Genomic DNA, 27,741 nt, shown 5'->3' with positions numbered 1-27,741 from the left:
AAATAAAAACAAAAGTATCCACTCACTATATCAGTAAAACAACAACAACAACAAAAATCACTCTGATTCAAGATTATACAGCATAATTTTTATTACAGGCATTTCAATGATTAAATTTTGAAGAATTACATGAAATGATATATGCTGCAGAACTAGGTTCTCTTACAAAAGTTTAGACCAATTGGAGTTTCATTACAATTAAGACCAAGTAGCCAAAAAAAAAAAAAAAAGAAGAATAGATTAACCCACAAGAGATTAATCTCCAAAGCCTCAGGAATAAACACATGAGCAAGCATTAAGATTAATGTGGCACGAATTGTGTACTCAGCCAGAAGGAGTATTTCCTAGTTAGTTATTCAACGTTTTGCTCTGAGAGGACTCTGGGCCATTAGCCTGTGAATGATCTGATCCATCCTCCTCTTCCAAAGCTATAATATCTGGAATTTCATCAGTCTCAGATGCCAAGTCTATGGCTGTGAAATCAAATACCTGAAAAAGAAGAATCTTGGATATTAAAACAAACATTAATGAAGTGTGCTGTCAGAACCCGCTCATGGAGACACGACTGCGTGTGAATGAACCTGACTTTCTCCATAGATGTGCTTTCTGACAAGGTGTTTATAGTCTTACTCACCCAATTCACTCATACTATAAAAACAGTACAGAAACTTCTCTTTGAAAGGAAACTAACCAGGGTGGAATTTACTAAATGCAAGCTTTTTTGAAAAAAAAATATAAGCCTTTCTGGTTATTCATCTATTAATCTACTAGTCTCTTAAAAACAGTAATGCCCCACTTTTCCGTAAGTCTGACTTACAAATATAAACCCTTTGGGAAATGTCTAGGAACTGAGGAAGGACAAGGTCTTTTAATAGTTGCAATAGCCATGGCAAAGTCCTAGTACTTCTCTGCAGAGGAAAGGCTTTCAGGGATAAGAAGTTCTCTGAAGTCTTCCTTTACATGCAATTTTGATAAGCTAAGTGGTGTTTCCAAGCCAACAGCAGATTTGAAGCAGAAAATTAGTAAGGTCTAATAATTACTAAAGGCTGGAAAAGCTTGACAGCAGAGAAAAAGTTTAGCTAATCACCTACTAGACGCAAAAATAACTAACAGCAACAAAAACCCATCAAAACACAGAGGGGGAGGAAGGAATGAGGAGTCATTGTTTAATAGGTACAGAGTTTGGGGTGCCCGGGTGGCACAGCGGTTAAGCGTCTGTCTTCGGCTCAGGGCGTGATCCCGGCGTTATGGGATCAAGCCCCACATCAGGCTTCTCCGCTATGAGCCTGCTTCTTCCTCTCCCACTCCCCCTGCTTGTGTTCCCTCTCTCGCTGGCTGTCTCTATCTCTGTCAAATAAATAAATAAAATCTTTAAAAAAAAATAGGTACAGAGTTTATGTTTGGGATGATAAAGTTCTAGAAACGTAAAGTGGTAATGATGGCACAACACGGTGAAGGTATCTAATGCCATTGAATTGTACACTTAAGAATGGCTAAAATGGTAAATTCGATGTGTGTATATTTCACAATTAAGAAATAGTAAAACGAAACAAGAAGAAAAACAGACAACAAGAGGGAATCCTGTTTCTTGTACTTTGCCCTACAAACTCAGGTGCTCAGAGAACTGTCGGGTCCAACTACGAAGTTCTACCATTTGTTCCTGAGGCTCTCAGTTTGGGCAGCTTAAACTGCATTCTAGCTATTTACAGATGTTGACTTTGCAAATATTCAATGCAACCTGACATCCACAAAAGCCAACAACGCTTCTACAAATTCATTCAGAACATCAGCCAGATAAGCCAACTACTGCAACCTTAGCCTTATTGAGTTAAAAGATAAACCTGACTTAGCACCCTCTTCTGAACTATCTGTATTCATTGTATGTTGTAACATCCAGTATCACTTTATTTGTTTTTAACAAATATACAATAGAACAGGAAGCAACAACACAAGAAGATTCAGGCAGAGAAATTTCCTGGGCCCCAAACAAGGAGGCAAGCTGCAGCTTTCTCCTATCAGTGAGTGCTAGAGGGGCGCCTGGGTGGCTCAGTCGGTTAAGTGTCTGCCTTCGGCTCAGGTCATGATCCCAGGATCCTGGGATTGAATCCCACATTGGGCTCCCTACTCAGTGGGGAGTCTGCTTCTCCCTCTGCCTGCTGCTTACCCTGCTTGTGCTAATAAGTAAGTAAAATCTTAGTAAAAAAAAAAAAAGAGAGAGAGTGCTAGAACAGAAAAAATACTTGGCCTTTAACATCAGTAGACATCAAACTAAATCCCCATCCTACCACCTCTCTTTTCAACCTGTTTCCTCACCTCTCAAGTGAGGAAAATCCCGAATTCATTTGGCTACAGATGAAGAACGAAGGTAGAATGAGCCTAACTCGTAAAAGGTGCTCAATAAACAGTAGCTCTTATTTTCACTAGTTCCTTAAAGACCAACACACACACACACACACACACACACACACACGCGCGCCTCCAAAGTCACCTATAGGCTAGGTAACTGTTGGCCTGAAATTCTTTGCAGAAGGTTGATGATCCCACACTCAAAATTTTAGGAGAGAAGTTTTCAGCACTACCGTCCAAAAAAAAAAAAAAAAAAAGCCTCTAGTACCTGAGATGCTTTAGAAGAGCCCTATGAATAATTGTTTCCATAATCCAGAATGATCCAGAGTATCTACTTTCCATTGAGTTCCTGGCTATCAGCAAAAGCTACTTGGGGGCTGTGAATACAATAGCGGGTGGGGCAACCAAGAAGTAGTGACAGTCCATCAAGTTTCCATGGTGAGTTTAATGCAAAATGTCGTGGCTGCGCCTGACCATCTACACGAGCTTTTTACAAATGTGGCACAAGAGAAATCATTTCACACGTGTATAAAATAAATCCCTTTTCAACTGACATGAACAAGTGCAGTCTGGACCACTGATGGAGTGTAAGGAGTCTCTTGCAGAGAACGCCCCTCAGGGATAGAGGCCAAACTCAGAATCAGATACTTACTATGAAATTAATGAGATAACCACAGTCCCTCCCTGAAAGGACAGGAGACCAGCAACACATTCTTTTCAAGAAAACCAAGTGACCTTGCTAGGATTTCTGTGACCCTGTGTTACCTTCTACAGGTTGCTCACCACACGACCTTAGGGGGCACCTTTCCTAGCACAGACTTCGTTGATTCCCATCTTTACTATACCAACTTTCCAGAAGGTGGCGCTACACATATTGAGGCTAGGTGCCATTTTCTAATTTACCTAAAGGTGGCCTGCTGGTGGCCTGGGGCCCTGGGTGAGTGAGACTATTACTGAAATAAAAACATTGGGGCACCTGGGTGGTTCAGTCAGTTAAATGCCCAACTCCTTTTTTTTTTTTTAAGACCTTTTTTTTTATTTTATTTATTTGACAGCGAGAGAGGGAACACAAGCAGGGGGAGTGGGAGAGGAAGCAGCAGGCTCACAGCAGAGGAGCCTGATGTGGGGCTTGATCCTATAACGCCGGGATCACACCCTGAGCCAAAGGCAGAAGCTTAACCGCTGTGCCACCCAGGCACCCCAATGCCCAACTCTTGATTTCAGCTCAAGTCATGATCTCAGGGTCCAGGGATGGAGTTTGGGGTCAGCTTAGTCCTAAGCTGGGAGTGTGTGAGAGATTCAATTTCTCTCTCTCCTCACCCTGTGTATGTGCTTTTTCTCTCTCTCAAAATAAGTAAATCTTAAAAAAAAAAAAAAAAAAAAAAGTAAAAATATCATCTGTGAGAATTTCACCTGCTGGTAAAGGTGAGTGAGCATGCAGTGCTGATAAACATGACACGGAATTGGGAAATTTGATTTTGAAATAAAGTACTGAAGCACTAATGAAGTGAAAATAAAACCTGAAGCTTGTTTGTATAAAAGTGATTTGATATACAGGGCTATGAAAGGATCATGCAAGAGGTAATGATTAGCTCTAATACCAAACACATAAGGTAAACCCTGGTGAGGGTTTGATTTAGCAGAAACGTCCCCCCATCCATAAGAGATAGCATATGCACCTTCTTGCTGTGCTTGCAAGCTAGAGAGCTGGGAGCATCTTGGTTCTGCTTTACTTGAACAGTTCGGTACAGCTGAGTACTATCTCCTGGTGCATATCCCCTTCCCTGCTGTAGAAACACCCTCCTGTGCCCAGATGCTTTGTCCTTAGCTAACAAGTCTGTGTGGAAATGGCTAGATCTCGAGCGCAGGAAGTGATCCCAACAAAATTTAAGTGCACTGGTCACTGTTAGCTCCTGTGTATTCAATTTATTTGAGCAAGTAAATCAAGAGTGGGTCTTAGGACGCTTTATCGAACCTACACTGAGGATCTTATTCGGAGAAAAGGGACTATAGGTAACCCTAGCCCTATTTTTGTCTCAAGTTAAAGTAATTTGTTTCCCATTTCTTTTGCTTCTCTAAAAGAAGTCAGTAGACCACCCGTAGCAGAATCACTAGGATGATGCTTTTTTTTTTTAAGGGATGCGTTAAGGTTCTTGTTGTTACTGATTTTTTTTAAAGGATGCTTTCAAAAAGTGCGGATGCCTGGTACTACCACCACACCTAGTGAACAGATTCTCTGGATGTGGAACCCAGGAATCTGCATTTTATCTTTCCAGTTGATAATCGAGGCATAGACAACGGAGGGCAGGAGAAGGCTCCCTGATGTGATGTAATCCGTGGGGAGAGTTCACTAGGGCTATTTCATACACGGGGTCGGTCTGATAGATACACGAGTTACCTCCTTAGCTGAGTTTTCCTGTGCTCTAGCCTGTGTAGAGTAGACAAAACAACATCTACTCTTTTTAATGCTAAGTGTTCATTTAAATGGTTGGCTTCCCCAAGTGCTGGTGAAGGTGTAGAGAGATCAGAATCCCCATACCTTGCTGGTAGGCACGTAGGATGCTGCAGCCACTGTGGAAACAATTGTTCCTCAAATAATTGGACACAGTGACTGTATGACCCACTCACAATTCCACTCTCATGGATACACGCAAGAGAAAGGAAAACAGAATTGAAGTGGTAACTATTTCTCCATCATTATCTACATAAAAGTACCAATTAGTCTCTTCATTACTTTTGTGAAGTGTCAATTAACAACACTGTCCACTACTTTCCTCACTTTAAGTTCTGGAAGACATTAGAACCCCAACACACACACACACACACACACACACACACACACACACACACACACACACGAAACACCTCCTAAGTTAGAATTCTCTTTTGCTTTGGTCAATAAAGCAGAAAATCCAATTTGTTGCCTTGCCACTCCTATACTGCTGTATGCTGAAGTGTAATATTTTGCAGGTTAATCTTGTAATAAAGGTAGGGAATTTTCCAATTAGCAGCCTGGGGCCAGAGTGAGGGACAGGTAGTGTTCTATACCAGGATGTGATTTGAATATTCATCAACAAGCTTCCTCCAAGACTATAAACATCTCTTGAGGAAAGTTTCTAGTCTTTCCATTCCCATCAGGGCAGAGTTCAGGCCTTACACTATTAGAAACTCAAATACTGAATTAAATAATTTTAATGCAGCTACATATACAGAATAATGTAGCTACCTACACATCTCACAAGACCATCCCTGCAGACCTCAATATTAGGTCACTCCTGGAGCTGGCACAGTCCCAAGTCCATGACAGCCCAGGCAGATCAGGCTAGCAAGGGGCCCTCCTTTCCATACACCCCATCTACTCCCCCAGGCATCATTTAGACTTCATTTAAGAGTTATGCACAAATATCTATCCTGCTCTGTATTCCTCTTTCCCTCACCAGCCACCTCCATGAGCTAAATAGTATTCTAAAAGGGATAGCTCAGGGGTACCTGGGTGGCTCAGTCAGTTAAGCATCTGCCCTTGGCTTACATCATGACCCCGGGGTCCTGGGATTGAGCCCCACATTAGGCTCCTTGCTCGGCGGGGAGCCTGCTTCTCCCTCTCCCTCTGCCCCCTGTTCATGCCCTCTACCTCAAATAAATAAAATCATAAATACATAAGATAGATAGATAAATAAATAAATAAATAAAAGATAGCTCAGATAGACTGAATTTCAGTTTTCAGTATCTACAATGCCTTATCAACGTGGATGTATTTCCCTAATCATGACCTGGTATCATGTACTTACACCCGGACTGGCAAGTTAAAGATACTGTAAGTCACAGCCCCACAGATGGTGTCCCCAGGCCTCTAGCACAGAACAGAAAGACACCCCATCTTCAAACACTTCACTTCCATCTGTGAACGCATCACCAATTGTACATTGTAAGTGAGAGCGCTAAGGCTAAGGGATTAATGCCTAGTACACCCTGTACCTTTGATTTTTTTTACCCAGAACCAACCAGAGTCCGTATTATTACATGCAAAGAAAAAAAAAATCTTTGAACCCTCAAGCATGCCATGCCAGCCTTCATGCAGCCAAACGTTTAAAAATCTTCCATAGTTACTGTGCTTAGTCAGCTTTTCCTCACAAGAATTGTCCTCCTTGGGGAACAGTCTGTTAAACCAAAACTGCCAGTTTAACGCAACAATAAAGCTGTTAAGAAGCAAGTACACGATTTTGAGACATGTTGACAACAGAACGGAATGCACGTGGGCACAAACTCAAGACACAAGGACAGACGAAACCACAAGTGTACGTAGTTCATGGCAAAGAACGAGGGCTAGCGGCGCTGTTCTGGAAGCTAAAAGTAGTCTTTATATTCTGTCTGGCTCACAAAGAATACTTTGAGAACCATCTCATTTTCTTGAGCAATTCAGCTGGCACAACTTTTATGATGGGGAAACAAGTTTGTTCAGGATTAAGAAAGTATGTGTAGGCTAGGCAATGTAATTTTCCAACCAATTAGAATAACCACAAGATAGGAGCCTTGGAGTTTTGAGGCAGAGGGGCAAGATCGTGTCCAATTTAGATTAAGAAGTTAAAAAAATTAAAATTATTAAAAAAAATAGATTTAAGGAATAGTAAAGAAGTTTTGAGGCAGTTGCTCTAGAAAATGCATTACTGGGAGCAGACAGGCATGTGAATGGGTAGGATCCATCCCGGAAGCCCACGAATTGTGGCAGTCCCCCATCCCAGAAACCAAATGCCCCTAGGATTCAAGCATCTCAGTGAGTCCGTCCCTTCCAATTCAGCTCACCTGTTTGCTGATTCCCGAGTTACCTCAAGGGGAAAAATTTAGTTCTGTACCTTTGTAAGCTTTGACAGGTCTCACGTCAAAGGTGCATGCACTTATATGCTGCCTCCTTCTTTTGAGAAGGGGGGAACGAGGGTAGAAAAGGGGAGACAAATCTTGGACTTCACTTCTGCCGAAAGGCAGCCTTGCTAACCTTATTTCGCAGAACAGGCAGAAGCACGTAGCTCTATTTCACAAGTTCTAAGTTGTTTTTGAAACAGTCTGGCATACCGCCGCTTTGTTGTAAAGCAGATTCATGAGATTTCCTCCCGAGTTGACCAACATTGAGGGGCTGCAAGTCTGAACACCCTAGGGAGGAAGTAAACAGCTTTTCCTACAGAGGGTCCAAAGTCTAATTACTCTCGCCTGGTCTTCTAAAGGTATCTCACCAACTAGAGTGAGTTTCTCCCAAAGTGACAACAGAGCAAGTCCAGCCAGGCTGAGAATGGACACTGACCAGTCTCAGCTCAGGGCTCACACTTTCAACAGCCCTTTCGCAATAAATGCCTGCTGCCTTTGCAGGAAACTGATGCCAGGAGTCACTCACTTGCTTCCTTTCCAGCAAGGCAGGCAGCCTGAGAAGCCTTCTACAGGCTTAACCACCCCTCCCCCCAGGGGTCAAGTAGATGGAGAGATAAAAAGGGCACCTAGGTGGCTCAGGCCATGATGCCAGAGTCCCCAGATTGAGCCCGACTCCCTCTCAGCTGGGAGTCTGCTTCTCCCTCTGCCCCTCACCCCATTCCTAACAGAATCTCACAATGTTTTTTAAAAATGGGAAGATAAAGACAGTGACTATCACCTCGTACAAATTCCTACATGCACTTTAGCTTTATTTTGTTGAAAACCTGTTATCGGGCACCTGGGTGGCTCAGTTGAGCAACTGCCTTTGGCTCCGGGCGTGATCCCGGGAGTCCTGAGATCGAGCCCCTCCGGCTCCTTGCTCAGCGGGGAGCCTGCTCCTCCCTCTGCCTGCCGCTCCCCCTGCTTGTGCTTGCTCTCCCCCCGCCCATGTCAAATAAATAAAATCTTAAAAGAAAAAAAAAACCCTGTTATCAAACACGGCATTCTTAGCACTAGCCCTCCAGTGTTACTGCACTGGCGAATTCCCCAGAGGGCCTATTGGAATGCACGTATGTGTATTAATAACCGTCATGCAGGCCAAGCAGCTCTATGAAAGCAACACACAAAAGCACATAAAGTTGATCTATTCTGCAGTGAATTTTATTGAACTTATAGGGTGCCTGCCTTCATGAAAAATAATAAAAAAAAAAAGTAAAAAGAAGTTGTACAGGTGTGCATTGTTGAGACAAACCAGTGAGGGGAAGCCTGCTCAGACCAGACCGGAGCAGACACCAGCCCACACCACCACATGAAGGTGCTTTTATTCAATACAAATAGCAACGGCAGTAACAATGGAAGAGACCAGAAATGCAGGGAAACTTTCTGGGAGTCCTGGCTAGGCTCTGACCAACCCATCATTCTTTTCTTACCAGCCAGGTAAACAACAAAACTCTTCTAAAGCCAAACACTGTAAAGCTCTTAATCCAGTTAGAAGTAACCACAAGTGAGGACCTTTTCTCTAGCTAGGGGCTCCCCCAGTTCAGAGTTGTGTATCAGGTTAATTTCAACATCCCAGAACGTCTCCTCTGGCTGGCTGCACCCCGTACTGGTGACAAGGACACTGTTAACGTGTTCTGGGCTCAGGCTGCTGGGCCTCCTGACTCCTGGGCCTCCTGACTGCTCGTGTCCTCCTGTGCACCTCGGTCCTGAGCGTTCTGAGACTCGGTCACCTGAGGATAAAAGGGACCTACCAGCCAGTTGAGAGGTGTGTTGTTAACAAGATAATCCATCACATCATCTAAAGACTCCTTCATTTTCTGCAGCTGCCCCTTGCTGGAAGTGAGGAGGCCGTCAGACACTTCCCTGAAGGAGGAAGCATGGCGGAACCCTGAGTAGATGTCGCTGGCCATCACCCCCAGGTGACTGGCCTGATCTTGGATGTTCTGTGGTAACCCCTGGATACTGGACAGCAGGGTGTGGCACGTGGTCTGGAGCTGCTGAGTCAGGTTGCGGGCAATAGCAAGAGTACGTGACTCAATGTGCTAAAAACAAAACAAGTTTAAAAATTAGCAGTAGATGCAACAGTGCTATTTATGAATCAGTTCAGTTACAGTAAACTGTGTGTCTACCATGTACGTGGGATTCTTTGACTTTTAAAAATCCTCCTAAGAACCCTGAATAGAGCAGTGTTATGCACTTTTCATATGCATATTAGCTGCTGGAACCCAAAGAACCACCTCCTAGGACCACAGTATGCTACTGTCTGTCTGCAATGTTAGGGCCCTTTTACCTAGTTTATTCACCCAGTAGATCTTAGCTTAGCACAGAGCTCTTCCAGGACCCCATCCGATTCACCCAGCCTTACCCTAAAGTGAGTTAGGTTCCTTTCCTATGTATTCTCATAACAACTATTTATGCCGCCAAAAAGCAGTACAGGGGTGCCTGGGTGGCTCAGTCATTAAGCATCTGCCTTCGCTCAGGTTATGATCCCAGGGTCCTGGGACTGACCCCTGCGTCGGGCTCCCTGCTCTGCGGGGAGCCTGCTTCTCCCTCTCCCACACCCGTTTGTGTTCTCACACTGTCAAGTAAATAGATAAAATCTAAAAAAAAAAAAAGAAGGGCAGTACAAGTGTTTGTACCCCCATTAGTTTGGTCTGCAGCCAGTAGGAGGGCAAGGCCCATGCTTCTCACTTAGTAGTATTCTGTTAACGGGCAATACGTGTGTCCGTAGGCTATTAAAAGTTTACTGCACGTTTTGATTTTCTTTCACTTAACCTAGGTACACAGTATTGTTCAAACTTTTGATAGAGAAGAGTATTCTGAGGAATAATGGGAAAACGGAAATACAAAATCTGATTAAAATCCTCCTCAGAAACCACAGGGAAGGGCTCCGTCCCCAGTGTCTTACCTCAGCACAGTGAGACTCATCCGTATCATCATAGCCAAGGCTCCTCTTCCACTCCACCCAGGAGACGTGGAACTTATCCTGAGCCCCTTGAATTTTCTGGTTGGCACTATGCACATTCTTCCTGGCAAATTCAATCTGGAACACATTGAAATAACACAAAGGAACAAGCCAGTCAGACATTTTCGTTAGCCTGTTCTCAGATCTATGGTATCAATCAGAAAATTAAACAAACAAGAATTTCCATGAGAGTTTGAGACCCCTGCTATCACTGTTACTGTTTTTTTTTATAAATCAGCCAAGTAATCATAGTTCTCTACTGCCTCTATTGAACTATTAAACCACGGTCTCCCAATTTACCTTCAGTTTAGCACAGGTAAGGCAACTCAAATTTAATACGTATGTTCACAAAAAGATAAAATGCCAGGGGAGGGCGGTGGGGGAATGGGATAGACTGGTGATGGGTAGTAAGGAGGGCACGTATTGCATGGTGCACTGGGTGTTATACGCAACTAATGAATCATCGAGCCTTACATCGGAAACCGGGGATGTACTGTATGGTGACTAACATAATATAATAAAAATCATTTGAAAGAAAAAAAAAAAGATAAAATGCCAAAAGGAAAAGAATTAAAACCTCCTCTTCCCTGTAGCCAGCTACCTCTTTCCCCTTCCAAGAAGAACCCAGTTTCTAATGGCAGGACAGTTCATACTGTTCTGTCACCTGGCAACTTTCAATGGCTACACAATAGCTCTTTTATGATGTAGCAATTTAGCTCCCTATTAGTTCACAGGCACTGCTTATAAGGTTTTTCAACTCTAAACTTCTGTAATTGTCTACAGGAAACACTTCCAAAAATAGAACTGCTCAAGGCATAGATACTTGTAACTTGCCCAGAACAGTCCCCGTGTCCCCCAGAAATGCACCAGGGCAGGCACACCTTCTTTCCTACCTCATTACGCACAGCATCAAGCTTGCCAGTGTGAGAGGCCAAGAGAAGCATCTGTAATTGGGCCCCTCACAGTAAGATTAACATTGTTTCCTAGAGTTCAGCTATCTGTACTTCCTTTTCTCAGAGTTGTGTATTCTTTGCCCATTTTTCTATTGGGTTTTTCATTAAGATTAAAATTCCTGGGGCACCTGGGTGGCTCAGTCGGTTACGTGTCTGCCTTTGGCTCAGGTCATGATCCCAGGGTCCTGGGATCAAGCCCTGCGTCGGGCTCCCTGCTCAGTGGGGAGCCTGCTGCTTCCTCTCCCTCTTGCTGCCGCTCTCCCTACTTGTGCTAATAAATAAACTCTTAAAAAAAATAAAAAGATTAAAATTCTTGGATTTCACATTTACTCTCATCCCTTGAGATAACCAAACTCACTCTAGTTACCTTTAAATCAAGTTTTACTCACCAGATTAACAGTGGAATGGAGCTGAGAAATGGTCTCTTGGCTTTTTCGCTTGGCTTCTTTCACCCTGCTGAGAGCCTGCTCGTAGGCACGTGAGCGGAGCTTGGCAGACAGGGATCCCAGTCTAACGTAATAACTTGGCTTCTGAACAGTATCAAACCCTTCAACTTTTTTTGCTTCTTTTTCTAAAATTAGGGGGAAAAAAAGGACAAAAAAACATAAGAGATCACAGCTAGAAGTGATGAGGCCTGGCCTCTAACCCGGATCTTACCTTGTCAAGTCTATCCACCCACCTAGCAAGTATGCTTTCATTTCCCTAAGACAGCTCCTGCCTGCTGCTGGGCTTGACCACCCAACACATATAAAACACTGCATTGGACATTTTCACCTACTCATGTCTCAATTGGAGTGAGCTTTGTGGGCCACACAGTGTTTGGCACACAGCAGGCACCGAATGTTTAACAATTCTGTAGAGCAACCCATTAAAGACAATCCATTTATAGAAAAATTGTCTAAGTTAATTTCTCCCTGAAGTTTCCAAACTTACTGTGCAGAATTCAATGTGAAACTCAAGATTGCTTTAAGACAAAAGTCCACAGAGACAGAAGGATTAGTAGTTGCCCCGGAAAAAAAGGCAGATTGCCTACGAACAGGCACAAAGGGTCTTTCGGCATGACAGAAACATTGCACCACTGGATTGTGGAGATGGCCGGGCAACTCTAACTCAATCAACAGGCCGGTGACTTTCACAGTATATGAAATAGATCTCAATGAAGTGGTTTTAAAAGACTGCTTTAAGATATAAACTATTAGTTCAAGACAAAAATCCAATTACCTAGTTCTTTCTTTAAAAAAGGAAAGATTTGAGAGAGAGTGAAAGCGAGAGAGGGAGTACAGATGGAGAGGGGAAACAGACTCAAGGCTGAGGGGAGAGCCCGATACCGGACTGGATCCCAGGATCCCAAGATCACTAACCAAGCCCAACACAGGCGCCTAAACAACTGAGCCACCCAGGTGCCCCCAATTACCTAGTTCTTTCTCAGTGAGAGGGAGGTACTGGTCCACCAGCAACTCTGATTTGGTGAGCGCATTTTCTACTCCACTGCTCACCAGCTGCATCACCCGACTTCCCAAGACTGTGTTAATGCTGCCATTGACCACAGACTTGGTCTTCTCCACACTGCCAGTCACCGCTCCTTTGGTCTTGTCCACCACCCCAGTGATGGTGCTGGCCACGGAATCCTTGGCCCCAGTCACAGTAGTTGTCACAGCATCTTTGGCCCCGGTCATAGCACCTCTGGCATTGGCAACAACCTACAAATAGAAAAACAGATTGCTTGGCCAAGGAGAAGCACAGGCATAAATATGAACTAGGGCAGCCTTGCTGCCCTGTCACTCTCCGGCTTTAGGTCTTACGCAAGTCACTAAGAGTTGACAAGCCTCAATTTCCTGTATCTGCCCTACCAGCCACCACTCAAGGGTTGCTGGAGGAAAAAATGAAGTCCAGTGATATAAAATTTGTCTAAGTATTTTTTTTAAACTAGACAGATGTGTTACAAGCCACAAGGAGTACTGTAGAGACAAATGGCATTTTCCATGTTGATATGCTTACAGCAAGAGTAGCTCATGCATGCTTATGAGCGTAGACAAAGGTATCACGTCCACACAGCCCCAGAAGGCCAACACAGGGGCAGGGATGTCATTCTCCACCCTCCTGGATGTGTTTCAGATAACCAAGTGAGAAAAGGTTCTAAACACCATGTCTGGATTTGTCTAGTACCACACGGGAATCAGTTATTTGTGAGAGCAATATCGTCTACAGAGGCAGAACCACATATTAATGAAGATCAGACGAAAAGCATTACAGTCCAAAGTGGGTAGTTCATCTCTGCTTCTTAGACATAACCTGACAATAATTCAAAGTAAGGGAGTGGCCTTTCAAAAATCCGTCCAGGAGGAGAGAGTATTTCCCGTTTATGATATGCACAGCCTGTACTGAACAGAACATGAAGATGTGTGAGGTGCCAAGTCTCAGCACTCCTGCCCAAGCTCACCTGGTTTGTTGGCTGATTCAGAATGGGCAGTTTCTCCTCAATCCTGTCTAGCCCCTTACAAGCGTAGGTATTGGCAACCGCAACTGGAAGAATCACAAATGTAGAGAATGTCAAGTGCAGGTAAGAATGAGTAGCTACTATACTACACCTTCAACCTTTGGCCTTTTAGAAGGACTGGCAAGAATGTGGGTCTTTGTCTACTGTACAATGCATCGCCCAGTGTCTCTAGCTCAGCAGCAGGTTGCTGGCAATTCTCTTCTGACAGGGAAATATGGGGGTGGAGGGGAGCAGCAGGCAGAGGCAGTGACATGCCAGGTAGGAAGCTGGCTAAGAAGCTTCTTCCTCATCAACCGTATCCAAGGTGAAGGCCAAGACAAGCCAGGCCTGAACCAACATTCTGGGAGTGAGGTAAACCGAGAACTCTCAAAAATCGGTGTTTCCACTCCAGTTTAATCCCCACCTACACTTAATCCAGTAAGTGGCAGTGTATTGTCATCACCAGTAAACAGTATGCTATCACCATCCTCGATCTGCCCAGCAAAGCCCAGTTTTTAGTCTAAGCTTCCCTTCCAATGATGGCCGGCCCACGCACTAACATCAAGCTCATGTGAGAAGGAGCAGAGTTGGAAAACTGGTCTCTAAAGGTTCCTTATAGGGCGCCTGGGTGGCTCAGTCGTTAAGCGTCTGCCTTCGGCTCAGGGCGTGATCCCAGAGTCCTGAGATCGAGCCCCGCATCAGGCTCCTCTGCTGGGAGCCTGCTTCTCCCTCTCCCACTCGCCCTGCTTGTGTTCCCTCTCTTGCTGTCAAATAAATAAATAAAAAGTTAAAAAAAATAAAATAAAGGTTCCTTATAGTCCTCAAAGTCCATGATCTAACAATTTAGAGGAATGATTTAAACCTTTACTCAAAAGCAGTTAATAACGTTAAGAAATGGGACCCTTCATACGCTGCTGGTGGGACTATGAAATGGTGCAGCTGCTTTGGAAAACAGTGTGGCAGCTCCTCAAAAGCTTACATGGTTATTAGAGGACTCAACAATCCCACTGCTAAGTATATACAATGTGTAATTCAGTGGCATTAAGCTCACTGACGATGTCAATTACCAACCTATTATTTCCAGAACTTTTATCATCCTTAACAGAAAGGTGTGAGGTTCCCTTCTGAGGTGATGAAAAGGTTCTAAAACTGGTTGTAAAGATACTCGCCCAAGTCTATGAATATACTAAAAACCACTGAATTGTACACTTTAGAGGGTGAATTGTATGGCGTGTTAATTACATCCCAAAAGATGTTCTTTCGAAAATAGTTCATGAAGCTCTTTGTATCAGTTCACCCACTAGCTCCCTTGTGATCTCAGTCTACAGAGGCCTCTCTGGGGGACGGTTTAACTCTCAACATCCACTGTTGTCCCCTGTAACAACTCCCAACAACATGTGGCAGTTTCTAAGTAAAGGCAGCAGGTGCCTCCGGAAAGGCTACAATTCCCTGGCGTTGCCTCTAAGTGCTAGAGGCGTAAGGCTGGCATTCACATATTCCAGACGGTTCCTGGCTCACCCCTGCCCAATCCCTTGGACTGAATCTTGAGGAAGACATCAGAACTCACTCTGTGGCTCTAGCTTCTGGATGATGGGCAGAGCACTCGTCACAGCCACGGAGGTGATGGTCTTCACACCCTTCTCTGCCATCTCGCACACAGACTTCAGGCACGGATACTGATCCTTTGTACTGCTATAAGCCGAGGAGACGAGGTCATACGTGGAGCTCACCAAGGGCAGGTTGACTACCCGAGTGACCACACTCTGCAACCAAGCAGAGGGCAGTGTTAACGCCTTCAAAACACATGGGCAAGGAAAGGGATCAAGAAACAGTATTTAGGGGTGCCTGTGTGGCACAGCGGTTAAGCGTCTGCCTTTGGTTCAGGGCATGATCCCGGCGTTATGGGATCGAGCCCCGCATCAGGCTCCTCCGCGGCAAGCCTGCTTCTTCCTCTCCCACTCCCCCTGCTTGTGTTCCCTCTCTCGCTGTCTGTCAAATAAATAAATAAAATAAAATAAAATAAAATAAAATAAAATAAAATTTAAAAAAAGAAACAGTATTCAAAATTCATACCGGTTGTGGATCAACTGCAACAGATGCCATTTTTCTTCTAGGCAAAAGAAATCTGTGGAAGAGACACTGATGTCAGGACACAGGGTAAGACCCTCTCAGATTCATTCCCCACCCAGGTAAACACCAATTTCAGCAAGAGAAAAATTCAAGATAAGGTTAGCTGTAGTCTTCTGCACCTCTCCCCACCCTCTGGCTCTCAGCTCTCCCCTGGGCAAACACGTCATGAAGCCAGCTTTCAGAATTTATGGGTAAAGTTCCAATAGAAGAGAGGGCCCGTGGAGGATAAAAGCAAAGCCACTGTATTGTTGAGATGTCGGTCTTGTCCACCAGGATACCAGAAATGGCTTTCAAATAGGAATTATCTGTTCACAAAAACACTGGAACCAAGTTAAAAACCATGTTAAAATGAAAGAGAGGGACGCCTGGCTGGCTCAGTCAGTAAAGCATGAGACTCGATCTGGGGGTTGTTGAGTTCAAGCCCCATGTTGGGTGTAGAGATTACTTAAAAACAAAATCTGTAAAAAATAAAATAACATAAAAAATAAAATAAAGTAAAATAAATAAAATAAAAATACATACTTTTTTTTAAAAAAAGATTTCTAGTGGAAGATGTTTCTCACAATCTTTTGGGGGGATTTATTCCTTCCTTGGGAAAGGACTGAAACTCGTCTTGGAAAGACTAAGCACAAGAGCTCCAAGGAATCGAGAAACATTCCAGGAGGCTTTTCATGGAAATTTAGTGCCTCCGAAGACGCGTAGACACCCACATAGACTGCCTCACTGCTAAGCAGCAGAGTGGGAAGAAGAACCCCACCGCCCGCTGCCGGCCACTTCAGACCCGGCCAGTTCACCCTCCGGCCGCCGAGGGTCCCAAGGCTGCAAGAAATGAGTAAGAGCCCTTCTTAGGACGCAAGTCAGGCGCCAGTGCCCACAGCCTCGCTGTCGCTGCTGGGAACCCCGTTAAGGAAATTCTGCCTGCGCAGAACGTGCTAGCACATTTCCTTTTCAGTAACGTACTTGCGAGACGAATGGAAAATGTTACCCCGCCACCAAGCCCGAAAGCTACACCCGCACTGAGGCTGCGGGAAGACCCTCAAAGGACCAAAACCAAGGCGGAAAGCGCAGGCCCCGCAGACCGGCTCTTCCCAGCTTCGACCCGGAAACCGCCCCGAGGCGGCGAAGCCCGCAGGCTCCGGGACCCCCGCCCCCCGTTCCCGCCTGGGGCCCCGCAGGGCGCAGGGAGCGCGCACCTACCTACCCGCAGCAGCGCAGAACACAAGCTCCGGCAAGTCCCGCGCAGCGTTCAAAGAGGGGGCGCGGGCGACCGGGCTATATACCCCACCCACCCCGCCCCCGCGCGCCTCCGCAGCACGTGACCGGCGGCCCGGGACACGGAACAGCCGCAGGCCCCGCCCGCGGTGGGCGCCCTGCCGGGGGAGGGGCGGGGAGGCGGGTGGCGGAGGCGGCCGGCGCGCGGTCCCGCTGCGGGTTCCGCCGAAAGGCGGCGGCGGAGTCCGCGCACGGAAGAGCAGTAACCTGTTGATTCCGGTCAGTCCTCAGAATAGAATTGTCTTTAAAAAATGGAAACCACCGCTCCTAGACTTATTTTTAGCAGGTAAATCACTTCTGAAGTTTTGTGAAATTCTAACCCGATGACGGACCCATAGAGATTGTTTTATTGCTCTTTTGCCTTTCAAGTCAGTCCTTGAGTCGCAGTTTCCAAAAAGGGCCTTGGAATAACCGTCGGTTGGTCCCCCTCTTTTTTTTCCGAGCAACACTTAAGCCCAAAGCACTCCAGGATGTTAGCTGTCTATGCTGATTATGCAAGATGGCCTTTTTTTTTTTAATTGCAGGTTATGCTTTTTAAAAGAGAGTTAGGAAGTTAAGTCACCAACATTTGAGCCCCAGTCTTTTTGCCTTTAAAATTAAGGTACTTGCACCAGATGACCTGAGCAAACAAGTTGTGCAACGGCCCCGGCCCCGGGCAGGGTAGGAGTTCGGGGACTTTCCCCGACCACCGGCAGGGGATCTCCAGGGGCTGCTGCCGCCGGCCTTCGCCGCCCTCGGCTCTCTCACGGGGAAGTAAACAAGGGACAGTTGGCAGGTGGAAGGGGATCATATTTAAAGCTCCAAACTGACCCACTAAAAATGTATCCCTTATACAAGACCGAATTTATACCTTTAGAGGCTCTCAGCAAGAAAATATGGTATTTTTCCCTCCCTCTCGCACCGTGTGATTCAAAATCATAATACTAAACCATTAGATAAATGTTAGAAAGTCCAAAAAGGTATCGAGTTGGTTTTTAGGTTTTCCCCCACTATGTTGACATTTTCAATGCTTTAAGCGATCAAATTCTCTCTTTTTTTTTTTTTTCTTTTTGGTACAAGCTTTGTTAGGGCGGTAAGCAGATGTTTGGTGTGCCAGTTGTTAATCGACCCCCTGCTCTGATGTAAGATGGCAGGTATGTGTTGACTTTTGAGTGATGACGCGTTGGGTCGTTTTTTGTGTTTCGTGTTTTGTTTTGTTTTGGCTTTTTTACTTCCCTCCAACCTGACCTCTCATTTTGTAATAGAACACTCTTGCCCTTTCACCTACTAACGGCTTTTCCTTTTGAGTCATTTGTCCTCTTTAAGGAGGAGCAAGCTTCCTTTTGTTTCTCTATGCCTCTAAGGGAGAGGGCTCCAGGGACTAATCTTTGGCCAAGCCCACAAGAAGCTGGAGCAGTCAGCACCTATAACCCTCTTTTGTACTCCCGAGCCAGCTGCAAGAATAATGTCCAAGTCTTCGAGGTGATTTTGATAGTCTGAAATTTGAGAATCATTGTTTTACAGAAGTGTTTTTTTTCTATTTTTTTTAAAGATTTTTTATTCATTTAAGAAAGAGAGCACGGGGGGGGGGGGGGCAGAGGGAGAGGCAGACTACCACCACCACCACCCCCAGCCAGGAGCCCAAGGTGGGGCTCAATCCCAGGACCAGGAGACCATGACCCCCTCTGAAAGCAGACGCTCAACCATCTGAGCCACCCAGGGGCCCCTAGAAGTGTATTTTCATACTGTGGTAGGGGATTCGTACCTCAATCAAAATCACCTAGGGTGGGGCGCCTGGGTGGCACAGCGGTTAAGCGTCTGCCTTGGGCTCAGGGCGTGATCCCGGCGTTATGGGATCGAGCCCCACATCAGGCTCCTCCACTAGGAGCCTGCTTCTTCCTCTCCCACTCCCCCTGCTGTGTTCCCTCCCTCGCTGGCTGTCTCTATCTCTGTCGAATAAAAAAAAAAAAAAAAAAAAAAAATCACCTAGGGTGTGTGTTAAAACATTCTGCCTCCTACTCCAGACCTATTGAGCCAGGATCTCTAGGGAGTGAGGCCCAGGAGCCTGCATTTTTTAACAATACCCCTTTTGAGCCCCTGTACTCTTCACATAGCACTTTCACATGTTTCTCACATTTGAGCCCCACAACAGTCTGGAAACCCATCTTATTAATGAAGAACAGCCTCAGACAAGTTATAGGATTTGCCCACAGTCTTATGGCTAACTAAGCAGCAAGCTACGCAAGACTTAACATCCTAGAGGCATGACCTAGGCTAGTTACCTATTTCTCTTTGCCTTGGTTCCCTCACCTATAAAGTGGAAATAATAACAGTCCTTCATGCTCTAAATAAAGGGCATATGGGTGTTCACTGTACTGGTTCTCTGGGGCTTAAAATGTTTCAAGAGATAAGGTAGCAATAATGTAGCAATGAAAGAAAATGATCGGACCTATAATTATATGCCATGTAACTTAAATGAAAGAAACTGTAGACAAGTAACATTGTAGAAAACAAGCAAACTAAGCTCTGCTGTTAGAAGTAAGGGAGACAGTTGCTTTGGGGTCTGAGGCCAACTAGGAACTGGATGTGGCCGTGAAAGGCCCTTTGGGTGATGCTTATTTTTTCTTTCTTTCTTTTTTTTTTTCTTTTCTTTTTTCTTTTTTTTTTTTTTAGAGAGAGAGTGTAAGAGAAAGCACATACCACACACGAGGGGGTTGGTATGAGAGGCAGGGCAAAGGGAGAGGGAAAGAGAGAATCCCAACCAGGCTCTACACTCAGCATGGAGCTGGATGCGGGGCTCGATCCCATGACCCTAAGATCATGATCTGAGCCGAAACCAAGAGTCACTTAACCAACTGAGCCACCCAGGCACCCCACTGCTAATTTTTTCTTGTGCTGGGAACTAGTAACATGTTTGTACTCTTTTTGTGAAAATGTATTAAACTTACATGAATTTATATATTAATATATATAAAATATGTTAAACCTATATATTTTTTGCTTGTATCTTCTACTTCTCTAGATAAGTTTTGAAAAGTTGAGAAAAGAAAAAAGGGTAGTTGTGCTTACTTCATAAATTTTTGCAAGGATTAAATGAATCAATGCCAGGCACCTAGAAATGGTAGCTATTATTAATGTTTTATAACCACACCCAGAGCTTTTTTTGTCCAAGAGAGCCGTGCTGGGCATTGGGCTAAAGAGAGCTCAGCTCACAGGAGAAGTAGAAGGGGCTCCAAGGGACCAGCGACATCCCAAGCCCTGCCTAGTCTTCCCGGACTACAAAGTATGGGAGACCCTGTTGACAAAGAAACCTATCCTAGAGTTTGTAGCAACTCAGCCTTCTTTGAGTATATAACTGATACAAAGTAATAGTGAAATAGCAAGAAAAAAAATATGGCAATGAAGTTTCCTCTTCCAGAGGAGGAACAACAGGTTCTGTTCCCTGGCTTATGTCTCTTCACTCTGGGGTAAGCACTGTGTGTTCCAGCTACATCCACCGGCATTGACTCCTCTGTGCAGCCCTCTCTCCCTCCCAGCCCTCCCTCTTTGGACATACCCTCAGTCTCTCTGCCTGGAATGCCTGCCCATCCGGCAAACTCTACTCACTCTGTGCCACGCAGCTCTTCTCTGTGAGGCCCTCCTCAGCCCCAAGGCCACAAACTCAGAAATGGCAGAACTGAGCCTGGTAAATGGCAGAACCGAGCCTCAAACCAGGTAGGTCTGGCTCCAAAATCCGTGGTCTGTGCTCTTAGGCAGTAAATACACTTGACCTTCATAAGCCTCAATGCCTGTATGAAGGAGTTAGATGGTATCTAGGGTTCCTCCCAGCTGTATTGTCTTAATCCAAAAAAATAACAATACATTGCTTATGGTGTCACAATGTTCTTTCTATAAACATCATCCCAAACCAGACAGGTGCCTTTTCCTATTCCCTTATCATAAGACAGCCCATCCAAACACAGAGAAATAATACTATGTTTATTTCTTTTTGTCTAAGCTGGAAATTAGATAAAACTGCTTTTCTCATGAACCAGAGACAAAGATGATGGGTCACAACTAATGAGTCAGGAGGCCAGATGATTTCTGCTTTACCAGTTCAAACTCCATGCAGTGGTCACCAGCAGGAAGAATTTCTCGGATGACCCAATTAATCTACTTTCCTAGTCATGCCCAAACTTGATCCTCTGCTGTTCTTCTTTTATTCCTCTCCAAATACCCGGAGAGGAAAAGGCAGCTCCTCTTTCACATGGCCTTTATCTTGACTTAGTTTCCAAATAAACCAACCTCCTTCTCCCTCTCAAAGAACTTCATGTATTTTAGCCTGCCAGGGCCACCTCCCTTCTCTATTTGAAATAGATAACTCAAGAACAAGAATACAAAAGATGGATCTCATCAAATTTTGAAACTATGTCTTGTCTAATTTATTTCTTTTTCCTCCATCTTGTAGCTCATTATAGGTTTGAGATTTCATAAACTGAAATCCTGGGCTGTCACAACTTCATGTACTTTTTTTTTTTTCTCTTTAAGTGAATGCAATTATTTTTTAAAAGATTTATTTATTTATTTTAGAGGGAGAGAAAGAGCAAGCACAGGCGAGGGAGGGGGAGAGGGAGAGGGAGAGGGAGAGAGAATCACAAGCAGACTCCACGCTCAGTGTGGGCTTGATCCCATGACCCCAAGATCACAGCCTGAGCCGAAACCAAGAGTCAGTTGCTTAACTGACTGAGTCACCCAGGCCCCCCTAAGTGAATGCAATTATTAAATGAATTCATAATGTAGCTTACTTTTTGTTTTTTATTTATATCCAATTTATTCCCTATCACACATAAAGGACTTAGATTGCCTCACAAAATGCATAGAATATAAGAATACATTTTTTTTGAGATTTTATTTATTTATTTGAGAGAGCTAGAGCAAGAGAGAGAGAGAGCACAAGTGGGGTGAGAGGCAGAGGGAGAAGCAGGCTCTCCACTGAGCAGGGAGCCCAACGTGGGACTCAATCCCAGAACTCCAGGATCATGACCTGAGCCAAGGGCAGATGCTTAACCAGCTGAGCCACCCAGGTGCCCAAGAATACATTTTAAATAGGTAAGAAAAGGCAAGGAGTATGATGAAGCTTACTGTTTTCATATTATCATCACTTCAGGTAATTAATGTTCATAATAGGAGAATCAGTGATTCAACAAGGATGAAGAAACAGCTCCTAGCATAGTAATCTATTATATGAAGATAAGGTGCTGCAATAGAGCTTATTAATTATAATAAGTTCTTTTGTAGTCTCTTACTACAGCATGAGACAGTGGCCAAAAAAAATCGAAAAACAAAAAATAAAAACCATTGAAATCAGAGCCCTGACTTTTCCCCTTCAGTCTTACTGAGATACAGTGGACATAAAACATTGCATAAGTTTAAAGTGTACGATGTAGTAATTTTATATACGTATATATGGAAAAAGGATTACCACAATAAGGTTAGTTATCACATCACATAGTGACAATTTGTGCGTGTGTGTGTGTGTGTGTGTGTTTGTGATGAGAACTTTTAAAATCTACTCTCCTGACAACTTTGAAATACACAAAGCAGTACTGTTAACTATAGTCACCTTGCTGTATGTTACATCCCCAGAACTTATTCATCTTATAGTTGGAAGTTTGTACAGAGTTCCAACTTGGGATCTATGTATGCTGTGGTGATAACAATAACACCTACCTCAAAGGATTATTGTGCAGAAAAATAAGACAATGAGTGTAAGGCCCCAAACAGCACCAGGCAAATAGTAGGTTCTTAGCTAGCGTCATTGCCTTTCTCCTTTTAATTTCATTTTGTTCAGAGAAAATAGAGCTAAGTAAAATTACAGGTGATGAGAATGAACAGAATTTTAGAGCAGGAAGAGAACCTGTTGATGGCCCCATCCAGTGAGTCCCTATGTGCATGACAATGGCTAGGGGCACTTTTTAAAAATGTAGATTCTGGGACCTCATTGTCAGAGATTCTTTTTCACCACATTTAAGAAATAGTCCAGAAGGCACCTGAGTGGTTCAGTCAGTTGAGCGTGTGACTCTTGGTTTCAGCTCAGGTCATGATCTCAGGGTCATGGGATTGAGCCCCACAATGAGTTCCGTGCTCAGGGCAGAGTCAGCTTGAGATTCTCTCCCTCTCCTCCTGCCCCTCTCCCAGCTCATACTCTCACCCCCCCCAAATAATATAAATAAATAAGTAAATAAATAAATAATCTTAAAAAAAAAAAAAAAAGAGGAGTGCCTGGATGGTTCAGTCCTAGGCTCCATGCTCAGTGGGGAGTCTGCTTCTCCTTTTCCCTCTGCCCTTCACTCCTGCTTGTGCACACGCCCTCTCTCTCTCTCTCTCTAATAAATAAATAAATACATAAATAAAATCTTTCTAAAAAACCAAGTCCAGAAACATTATAAAGTAGCCCAGGTCATTCCAGTAATCCAAGAACTACACTGTAAGAAACACTGCATTCCAGCCAGACCTCTAACGGAGGAAGCGGCTGATTTGCCTAAGGCATCACAGCTGGCAGAGTTGAAACTAGAACCTGAGATGCCTGGCTCCATGGCCTTCCCACAATGTACACAAAAATATAACTCAACAGGAGGTCTGTTTCACGGAATCATTCGGGCATAAAGAATTGCCCTTTATAATATATACAGTTGACCTTTGAACAACAAGGATTTGAGCCACGAGTCCACTTATATGCAGGTCTTCTTCAATAAGTGCTATACGGTAGTGTAAATATCTTCTCTCTTCCTTATGACTTCCTTAATATTTTCTTTTCTCTAGCTTACTTTACTGTATACAGCACATATCACACAAAATACGTGTCAATCAACTGCTTATATTATCAGTAAGGCTTCTAGCCAACAGTTCACTGTTAATAGTTATGTTTTGGGGGAATCAAAGTTATATGCGGATTTTTTTTAAGATTTTATTTATTTTTTTGTCAGAGAGAGAGAGCACAAGCAGGGGGAGTGGCAGGCAGAGGGAGAAGCAGACTCCCCATGGAGCAAGGAGCCTGATGCAGGACTCGATCCCAGGATCCCGGGATCATGACCTGAGCTGAAGGCAGACGCTTAACCAACTGAGCCACCCAGGCGTCCCTATATGAAGATTTTTAACTGCACAGGAGGTCAGCACCCGACCCCTGTGTTGTTCAAGAGTCAACTGTATTTATTAATTTAAACTCTAACTCAAGCTTACTGACCAGCCCCAATGCTAGAAAGAGAACTGATTCCCAACCTCAAGGTCTGATAACCCAGGAACATATGATCTGGGGGTTACTAGAGCATAGGAGTTTGCAAAATAAATGGCCTTTGTCCTGAGTAACCTAAGTAGCTCCGCCTGGAGGTCACAGTCCTCTGTGTATCCACGTCCATGACAATCAGGACTTGACCACAGGAAAATTGAAAATTGAAAGCAGGCCCCTCACCTACCCTTTCAGCCCATTTTCTCTCCTTCAAGAATCCTCCTTTCCCAAGGTGGTTTCCTGTTCTTCATCTGTGAGGAGTCTCTCTCCTACAGTATCCTCCCCAACACACTCCAATCCTAACAAGCCTGTGCTCTCAATGAAAAAGTCAAATGCACTTTATAGATGAATTCAAACCAAAACGCTAAAGACAGGTTTATTAGGTCCCCTTCCCTAGGGGCATTGACTGGTTAATAAAAATCTTTTTCTTTTTTAAACGCTTTACAAAATATACTCTCATGGGAGAGGAAGGACATGCTGTTCCTCTTCTGTGCTCTGACTCAAAGTCACCTGTCCAGTTTGTTAAGTGCTAGAGTTGGGTCTCAAATCCTGTCTGCAACCTTCAGATCCAAAGTTCTTTCAGCTATGTCATGCTATCTCAGAAGGAGAAATGTCTAGTCCCCAGTAAATGTTTGTTGAATGAATGTTAATAGAAAAATCAAGGGGGGGGGCGCCTGGGTGGCACAGCGGTTAAGCGTCTGCCTTCGGCTCAGGGCGTGATCCTGGTGTTCTGGGATCGAGCCCCACATCAGGCTCCTCCGCTATGAGCCTGCTTCTTCCTCTCCCACTCCCCTGCTTGTGTTCCCTCTCTCGCTGGCTGTCTCTGTCTCTGTCGAATAAATAAAATAAAATCTTTAAAAAAAGAAAAAAAAAGAAAAAAAGAAAAATCAAGAGGGAATGAGGTAGTAAGGGGGGGGGGGGTGAGGGCCATTTCCTTAGGGGACCAGAAAGGAACTGTTCTTGGTAGATGGAGAAGAAGGCTATGTGAAGTTAAGAAAGTCTGCCCCAAACACACACACACACACACACCCCACACACCCCTTCTCCCATATACTACCTGTGTGTCAGTCTCTAGGCTTGATCAGTTCCCCAAGGACATTAGACCTGTGGTTACCACGTTGATATCTTTTTTGTTCTTTCTCAGGAATTAATCATTGTAATTAGGTCATTTTAATTTGCAGCCTCAAAGGCCAGATGACAACGTAGAATTCTAGATCAGGAAGAAACCCTACTGATGATCTATCTAACTCAGTGGGTCTCTCGTGCTTCTGTGTGCATGAAAATGGCCTGGGGCACCGAGCGTCAGCCGAGCACCCTCTCGCATGGCTTCCTCAGTTTTGTTGGAGGCAAAAGCTGTAGCCAGGCACCCTTGGAAACCTGTCCTTGTGGCCTGGTTTCATTTTTGTGAAGATGCTTGTTCCTTCCATTTTTCTGAGTCTTCCTATTAGGCAAGAGCAAGGTAGGAAGTAGGGGTGGGAGAGGAGTGATTTGTTTTGGTTTTTTATTTAAGTATGTTAATTTTGGGGGGCGCCTGGGTGGGTCAGTCGTTAGGCGTCTGCCTTCGGCTCAGGGCGTGATCCTGTGTTATGGGATGGAGCCCCACATCAGGCTCCTCTGCTAGGAGCCTGCTTCTTCCTCTCCCACTCCCCCTGCTTGTGTTCCCTCTCTCGCTGGCTGTCTCTGTCAAATAAATAAATAAATAAATAAATAAATAAATAAATAAATAAATAAATAACTGAAATCTTCAAGTATGTTAATTTTGGAATGATGACTGAGCTAAAAGTTTCAGGAGTGACTTGGCCATTATATTCACTGTCATTCTACATCCTAGCTCTGGAATGTGATTTGGCAAAGATTCTTTTCCTAGCCTGGCTTCTGACAGAGTCAATATTAACGGTCCTTAATGACTCAACAAACGACTGAGAAAGTTAGGGGAAACGTGGCTTCCAACCACTGCCAGGGCCACTTCCTGAATTACCCCACTCTCCGAGCTGTAGAATGGAACCGTCAAGGTGAAGTTCAGTTTGTGCATGAGTCATTCCTATTATCCGAGCCAATTAACTCAAGTCCTAAATTCAATTTAATATTTTATTACAGAAAAATCCAAAACCTTCCCCACGTGAAGACAAAGGGGTAGATCATGATCTCCAAAGTTCAGTAGGTGCCCAGAAGCGCGGTACCATAAATGCTATGAAATTCATCAAGGATTCAGAGTTGACCTGCTAAAATTTAAGACCAGGCACGCCTGGGTGGCTCAGTCAAGCGTCTGCCTTCCACTCAGGTCATGATCCCAGGGTCCTGAGTCCTGCATCAGCTGCTTACTCAGCGGGGAGCCTGCTTCTCCCTCTGCCTGCAGCTCCCTCTGCTTGTGTGCTCACTCTCTCTCCCCCTCTCAAATAAATAAAATCTTTAAAAAATAAAAATAAAATAAAATAAAATTTAAGACCATACTGGGGTTGAGTAATCCTGATGTCATTTTAAAAGATCTGTAAAAACAAGCCAAAATCAATCTGTCTGATGATCTTCAAATGTTAGAACACTGAAATGGAAGAAAAAAAAAAAGGATGTGACACAAAGTTATGCTGTGAAAATGACCTCGATGATAGCTACGTTGCTTTTCCAAGGCTGTAGACATTTTCACGTTTGGCTTTAGCAAACTAAAACCACCCTAATCTACTGTCCCGGGAGAAAGGGAAGACCATTTTTCTGAAACTGAGATACAGATCAGCCAGCTACCACCATAACCCCACTTTCACCGTCTACACTCATTACTTAGATACTGATTAGATATAACAGGACGGTAATGGAATATGGACTCAAAAACATGGCTCCCCCCCTCCCACATTAAGGGGCTTCAGGCTGGTTTTACAGGTTGAAAAATATAATCACAGGATCCATTTCTAATCCCCTTTTAGGTCTCTACACCTGCCTTCTCCAAGCAACACACATTCCCAACCAGCCAGCACCAACTTCTGGAACTGCTTGGTGGTGGGGCGTCCCCAAAGGTACAAGGTTTCACTTCCATGAGAGGTCTCCCAGCCAGTCATTTCCTTAAGAATGCTTAAGTTTCTACTCCAGGGTATCTTTGTGAGGCATCTAAGACAGGGCTCCTTCCCTTCATGTATTTGTAAGAACTTCAAGGATCCTAGGGCAGAAGCCACACATAAGTCATCATGTTCTTGACAGCTGTCCCAACAGGTGAGCAAGCCACATATGTGGGTCATAACTCATAACCTTTCATAACATTCCTTCTTTCCTTCTTCCCTTCCTTCCTTCCTTCCTTCCTTCCTTCCTACTGTTCCCTAATGGGAATTCTGTAACTGAAGTAAATTTTAACATATTCATGGCACCTGGGTGGCTCAGTTGGTTAAGCGTCTGCCTTTGGCTCAAGTCATGATCTCAGGGTCCTGGGATTGAGCCCTGTGTTGGGCTCCATGCTCAGCAGGGAGTCTCCTTCTCC

The 27,741-nt window shown here is 44.4% G+C and overlaps 1 protein-coding gene and 1 long non-coding RNA gene across 3 annotated transcripts; one reads left to right on the top strand and one right to left on the bottom strand.

The window, feature by feature from the left end:
* Positions 1-66: 66 nt before the first annotated feature.
* On the bottom strand, positions 67-17,063 carry PLIN2 (perilipin 2). Of its 2 annotated transcripts, none has more exons than XM_045780410.2 (9): positions 16,968-17,063; positions 15,710-15,761; positions 15,204-15,399; positions 13,601-13,683; positions 12,575-12,860; positions 11,550-11,731; positions 10,151-10,285; positions 8,994-9,284; positions 67-489 (listed from the first exon to the last, which is right to left on the bottom strand). In XM_045780410.2, the coding sequence occupies exons 2-9, from the start codon at positions 15,737-15,739 to the stop codon at positions 349-351; spliced, it is 1,344 nt and encodes a 447-aa protein (XP_045636366.2). In that variant the 5' UTR covers positions 15,740-15,761; positions 16,968-17,063; the 3' UTR covers positions 67-348. The 2 variants fall into 2 exon arrangements, with proteins under 2 accessions (XP_045636366.2, XP_045636367.2); XM_045780411.2 differs by having other exon boundaries at positions 16,964-17,055.
* A 92-nt stretch (positions 17,064-17,155) lies between these two features.
* Positions 17,156-27,189, top strand: LOC123781094 (uncharacterized). The gene is made up of 3 exons (XR_006776603.2): positions 17,156-17,324; positions 18,098-18,171; positions 26,379-27,189. It is a non-coding gene; the product is annotated as an uncharacterized LOC123781094 (long non-coding RNA).
* Positions 27,190-27,741: the final 552 nt, after the last annotated feature.

The sequence above is a fragment of the Ursus americanus genome, chromosome 18 (genome assembly GCF_024610735.1).
Source record: "Ursus americanus isolate L20-20 chromosome 18, mUrsAme1.1.p, whole genome shotgun sequence".
Lineage (NCBI taxonomy): Eukaryota > Metazoa > Chordata > Mammalia > Carnivora > Ursidae > Ursus > Ursus americanus.
The sequence above is the reverse complement of the archived record's forward strand: the minus strand, read 5'-3'. Positions and strand labels throughout refer to the sequence as shown.

Bases quoted from the DNA above. Each gene is read 5' to 3' on its own strand.
- PLIN2 (XM_045780410.2), bottom strand. From the start codon at position 15,739: ATGGCATCTGTTGCAGTTGATCCACAACCG. The intron at 13,684-15,203 runs GTGAGTTCTGAT...TGATTCTTCCAG, and splicing joins CCAGAAGCTAGAGCCACAGA to TTGCGGTTGCCAATACCTAC. The intron at 9,285-10,150 runs GTAAGACACTGG...TTTTGTTTTTAG, and splicing joins ATGAGTCTCACTGTGCTGAG to CACATTGAGTCACGTACTCT.